General features: G+C 29.5%; 1 protein-coding gene across 1 annotated transcript in view; it reads right to left on the bottom strand.

Moving 5' to 3' along the window:
- Nucleotides 1-6786, bottom strand: part of Smp_122900 (putative beta-arrestin 1) — a gene marked incomplete at both ends in the record, with an annotated part of 47746 nt that overhangs the window by 16215 nt on the left and 24745 nt on the right. The window contains 3 exons of the mRNA XM_018795946.1: nucleotides 505-566; nucleotides 2169-2255; nucleotides 4707-4853. Of these exons, the coding sequence (XP_018650207.1) occupies nucleotides 505-566; nucleotides 2169-2255; nucleotides 4707-4853 (296 nt within the window). The remainder of the gene's footprint in view (nucleotides 1-504; nucleotides 567-2168; nucleotides 2256-4706; nucleotides 4854-6786) is intronic.

Below are 6786 nucleotides of genomic sequence, written 5' to 3'. Positions count from 1 at the left end.
TTTATTATGGAAATGTCCTCACAACACTCATGCCACTGAATAGCCGAAGCTTCAGTAACATCTGCGAATATTACAGCCTATGTTACTGGTGCTTTTATTATACAGTTCGCGGCAATTATTATAATATGCCTTAGTCTCAATCTGGATCGAGCGATAAAGATTCCTATTCTAGCAAACGTCTTCCTTCAACATATATTTCATCGAGGGACAACATCACGGTAGTCTGCACAAGGTCTACAAGTCAATTTATATTCGTAACTACAAATAAAGAAATTTTTAGTAGTGTCATTTGTTGTAGCCACTTTATTGTGTCATTTATTCCATCATCCAATTTAATTAAATCATCTGTAGTATTTACATTATGATCAGATGAAACTTGCTCATTTGAATGTAACTGGGATTGTTGCAAAATATGCTGACTATTTTTTAATCTGTCATCTGTTCCAGTTAATAAAGGATGTAGAACATCATTATCATCATCAATAACTAGTTTTGATGAAGTACCATTGACTTCTGAATCAGGTTTTGGATGAGTTAGTGTGAATGGAAGCTCCACGCTGACATCACTTGGAAAAATTATAAACAGGAATTTAGTCGACGTAATAATAATAATAATATTATCTAAGTCACAACTGAATTAGAAAGAACTATCCTCAATCTATTCAGTCATATGTTATTATCTTTTTATCTTCGATGAATAACTAAAGCTATTTTTCTACTGAATACCAGCAAGATACAAAGTGCTAATCCTTGTTTGTTTAAATGAAAACAATACATCCTCATTCGATACTTGTAAGGGTAACATGGATTTTAATAGCTGAAATAAATGTTGAAATAAATATTATTATCATCTCAAATAAACAAATCATTCCAATATATAAGTAGTATATCAGTTATTGAAGAAGCAAGTTTAACAATACACTCTTGTTGATAGATGCAGATTTCATCGTTTAAGCCCTTGTTATTATCTCAATCGAAGGTTCGAGATAATGTATGAAATTGTTATGAATAGGTAGTAATGTTGAATTTTATCTTCCATGATATACAGAGTTTTGGTGCCATGTTGCACATTTATATCACAACTCATTTTTCAAACCCATTCTATCACCAGTATTACTGTAATTACTAACAGCAATTATATGATGTGGTAACTTGAAGCGTTTCACATATGTGTCAGTTTCTATGTTGCGTATGAATGATTGTAGTGAATAGAACATCCATTTGAAGTATATATACGAAAAGTGAACACATAAGTACCAAAGTAAATAATTTCAAGTTACATGAGAAAGACAAACTTTTAGTAAATGGAAACTATTCACACAGATTCGTATTTACAGTTTTGGTAGCTAACTATGATACTTACGAAATAACTTTCTTCAAACAATTAACTTCAACTTACCACAAAATATATGAAGTAAAAATAAGCCACGAATAATTATCGATTAAGTTATGTAAATAAAGACTATCCTTTTTATAATTCATCAATACAAAGAATACATCATTCAGAGAAAGCTCAGTCGAGTTCCACTGAGAATATCAACACTTGCATATAGTTTCATCCAGTTGATGAGTCCCAAATAGAACGAAAAGCGGATATTAAACTTCGTTGATAGTCACTATCGATCAATTCTAAGTAACTTGAAACATAATAGTTATACTGAGGCAATTTCCATGTAATCGACATATGTCAAAATGATTAACCAATGTGAGTCCTTTACTAAATGTAGCATTTACTTCGAATAATCTCGATAATGAATGCATACTTCTTGGGTTATTTTTCAACAAAAAAGATCAATATTATTAATAAATCAATAAACAATTTAATTAACTCCTAGTTATAGACTTGAAGAAGACATACTAACATACAGATATTGATTAATATCCAGATAGGTGGATTATGATTTCTTTCTAACTTATCACGTTATTTTCTATGTTTCCAATTATATAGTTGACTTTTATTTCTATTATATATATGTCATAATCAATGAATATGTGACCACACTGTTCGAAATATATTATGCTAATATATCAAATAATTCTTAGAAACCTTACCTTCATAAGGAATCAATCAAGTTGAATAAAGTGATTGTTTTAGAATATATATTGAAGGAAATAGATGAATGAATAGTTTATAAAAATTAATAAATAAAAATGTATAACCTTCTCACCTTGACACGAATCCTAATACTAATCGAACTTTTACACGATATTGAACAGTCATGCCAAGATTTTCTTTATGGTTCGGATTGCATATACTGTTGGTATATAATAAAATTAGAAAGAAATCAAAATAAGAATCTACTTCAGTCAGAATTATTATGTTATAATTGAATGTGTATAATTGATAAGAGGGAAAATAAATTGCTTTTACAACTAGTGTGGTGTGGTCTACTTATATCCTCACAAGGAACACAAAAAGTGTTTGAAAAATGTTCCCAAAACTTCGGTTGACGTAAGGAAACTTGATAATAAGTCTACAGTAGCGTTACATGCGTTAGAAACGGGACACAGGATTAATTTTGAAGGGGCCAAAATACTTAATAAAGGCTTCAATATTAAGCAGAAGCGCTGTATATATGGACGAATACAAACAGCCTAAACATTAAGGATGGTATTCAGCTAGCAACCATGTGGCAAATATTCATCAACAAGTAATTGGACCCTTTCTTTCTTTATTCAACCTGTTTATTTCACATAAATTTTTATTTCAACTGAAATCAATATGAGTTATCTTTAGCATCACAATTATGTACTTGATGATTCTCATTTTTATTTGCAATTCAATGATTCAGAAACAACTTTTCAATCTTCTATTTTCACTTTTACTTTTACTTTATATAGAAACATATTACCATCGAATATCATTCATTAATAACTCATTCTCACACATACATACACACACACAATTCATCCAGTCTTCTTTTATTTCCCATCGTGAACTTTTCACATGATTCTCATTTAACTGACTCAGATTATCCGGTTTACAAAAATTCAACATCCAAATATGATTGGTTTAACGTAGTATAGATTTTGATATGGTCGGTAAAAAAACACTATATATTTCTTTGATGATTTTGATTTTGATTATTACCCTGAAGAAGTCCAGAATAATCTCGATTATTTAGACAAGAAAGTAGTTTTAGTTTTAAAAAAATCTGGAACTCGAAAGAAGTATGTGAATTTATTCATGATACACAAATCCAAAGCCGAGTAAAACTGCACTAAAACCACTCAATATTTAGATAAATAATATCCAGTATTTACCAGAGTCGACCCTTTGAAGTTAATTTCTAAGATCTTGAGACTAACTCATTCGGAGTGACTTTCAGTTATGAACAACAATTATTAGCACACAACTGTAAATGGGAAAGAATCAACAAATAGCCATGTAATGCGGTCTACTTATATCCACATAAGTAGTATATGGTGATGGTCAGACAGAATTTATTTTGGCAGAAGATCGATAAGAAACGAACAGGAATGAAGCGCAATCGGTATGAAAATGCATGAACAATGAAATGAGAGAAGATGGATTGATATTTACAGAAGGAACAATGAAGATTGAGACAATTGATTGTTATTTTGCAAATTAACTGTTTGCTATATGGTTATCAGATCTTAGTAAGATAGTTTGTAATTTTTGCTTAAATACATTCGATCGTCGCCACCCGTCTTCTTGTTTACTACACTAGTATCAAAATAATGTATAACCGAAATGCACTGACATAATGATTTTATCTTAGTTTGAAAATATCTTCACCATTATGAATCAGATTGAAATAATTATAATTTTGGAGTATACAATCAGAATAATAATAATAACAATAATATTCTCAAATTATTGTTTAAAATTTTATATAGTTGAGATCATGAATCAATTGAAGCTAGACCACCATGGAAAACATGGAAGCACTAGACGGCCGTTTCGTCCTATTGTGGGACTACTCAGCGGTGTGCATCCACGATCCCGGGTTATGTTGTTTGATTTTACTTTTGCTATTGGATTATTTATTAATAGAATATGTATAACTGCTAATTTATTTAATTGATATCATGTTCTATCATGTATTTCCAACTTAAAAAGTGTTAATAACTTTGTTTAACAAAGAATAGGATGAACTATGTTATTATAGCCATATAGATATTTAGAAATTATTGATTTTCATTAACTCATGTCATACTTTCTGGTGGGTGACCTATGCTGACACACGAGGCATAACAGGCGTAAGCAACTAAGTAAATAAGTGATTGCATACTTTATATGAAACAATCTAAAGCAACAACGAAAACGAATAGATAGAAGATTTATGTCAGATATTGCTTATGACAATATTTTCTAAACCAAAATATAAAAATTAAATATTTAAGGTTGATGTTGCAGCTTGTGTAGATAATGTTCTGATTAGATTGTTTTTCTTTTATAATGAAATCAATTACAACTGAATACAACGTTTATTCTATGCTACGATGTTGTAAATAAACTTTTTATCTAAAACAGTGGAAATAATTACCCTACAAAGGATTAAACGTGGAGCATTCAAGTGTTAAATAGATGAAGATAATCAATATAAAGCCTAGGCAGTTTAAAGTTGTCACAATAAAAACACAATATCATTGAATCATTGAGTATCTAAACAAAATCCGGTTAAAATTCAACAGTAAACATTATTATTTTAAAATAACAATACAAATAACCAAAAACTTACATTGTGGATGAAGCTAGATTAGTATCTTCATGTTTTAATTTACCATCTAATGCTAAACCACGTTTATGTCGGTTATTAGCAAGTAGTGGACGTAGTTTATATACTTTACACCAACCCGTTTGACTTGGTAAAATAGGAAATGACTCACTATCAACCAAAGTAATATTAAAAAGTAAACAAATGATAAATTTCGTAAATAATACTCAAAATAAATGGTTAGAAAATAATAATTAGAATGAATTTAAACTTATCAGAATCATTCTACAAAACCATGATAATATTAATGAATGATATTGTGGTGTTTGTTACCAATCGGTTGTAGAATGCATGCCATTAGAAGATTGAGAATATTCAATTGGAGAGAACAGAAACAGAAACAGAAATTAACTGTGATAATAACACAACTGAAAAAATCATGAAGCATGTAAAGAACAACTGATGGAAGATGCGTAAATTATATATTGAATGTATAGTTTTTATATCTCACGAAAGCGTTCTGTCATTTTACTTTCAACAATAAATTGGTCTTCCTCACTGGAGTTCTTGTTTACTACAACAATACTAATGATAATGATGATATTAATAATAAAAAAGAGACGTCATACACATGCAGTGATAATATTTATTAATTATAAAAAAGAAATGTATTTACACTTGATGATACTTTTTTATCAAACGTACGATCACTGCTTTGAATTAAGTTTGAAAATTTTCAGAAGAAATTCCAATAACACATACTATGTCTAAGGTGTATTTATAATCCTAAGAGAATTTAATCATTTTCGTGGGATGAGGTCTTATGTCAGTCAGTATCACATTCACAGTGATTAATATTCAATCGTTTGGGCAGTAACTCTCTTTTTATAAGGATGAGATGTTCGCATTAATTTTTGCTGAATACTAACGAACATTATATCATCTAGCCCTAGTAATTATCCGCATCCCATCGATCACTCCTATGATGAGGTCAATGGTATACGTTACTCGATATCATAATGACATTTCTTTGATATTAAATAAGTTTATAACAACAGTAGAAAGTAATGAAATTTGATCAGTAAACAACGATTAACACTAAGTACTAAATAATATGAGTGAAACTTATTTTAATAGTTGAGATCATGAGTCAATTGAAGCTAGACCACTATGGAAAACATCGAAGCACTAGACGGCCGTTTCGTCCTATTGTGGAACTACTCAGCAGTGCTCATACACGATCCCGCCTTTCGAGATTTGAACCCAGGACCTATCAGTCTTGAGAGCGAGCGCTTAACCTCTAGACCACTGAGTCGGCATCTAACGGTGAAACTTATTTGTCTGAAAATTATTCATCTTAAAGTCTAATATATAATAATAACAGAATAATAATAATATCAGAATAATCTAACAGTAAAAGATTTATTGTAGTGAAACATGGTAAATTGATTTCTAAATATTTTAGGGTCCACAATGACTGCATGTTCGTTTTTTAGGTTTGAATTATATATGTTGCTTCTTGATATCTAGAAACTTTATCTTAGCATGTGACCAGTTCACAAGAATTTTCGGCTCTTACATTAATTGCTAAGTAATCTATTCACTTCATAACAACGTATTGATTGAATAAAACCTTTTCAACATTATAAATACATTGTTCATATGAAGTTTGAATTATTTTCCTAAATATTCGTTATCATCATCATCATAACTATCATCATTAATTCTAATATTTAATTGCTCTCAATCAATTGTATCCATTATTTAACCGACATGTTTTTTTTTATTCCTAATCTTAAAATTCAGTTGTACTAGTTTAAAGCTATGCTGAAAAGCTTACTGGAATAAAACATTTTACTAATTAATTTGTTTAGATTTTTCAACAATCAATTATTAAATATTATTATTAGGATTTGAGAAAAAAGCTAATCAATCACATAATGAGATCGCTTAATGACTAGAAAATCCGTACTTTGACTTTCAAATGAACAGAACATTGATAGCAAAAAAATTTAATTCTTTTTTAGATATTCTGTATCAGTCAATGTAGTTTTTACTAAAGCTAATTACTATTAATGAACTCATTTTGTATCCTGAATATTCA

This window comes from Schistosoma mansoni, chromosome 2, assembly GCF_000237925.1.
Source record: "Schistosoma mansoni strain Puerto Rico chromosome 2, complete genome".
Taxonomy (NCBI): domain Eukaryota; kingdom Metazoa; phylum Platyhelminthes; class Trematoda; order Strigeidida; family Schistosomatidae; genus Schistosoma; species Schistosoma mansoni.
This window is presented reverse-complemented; position numbering and strand designations above follow the sequence as displayed.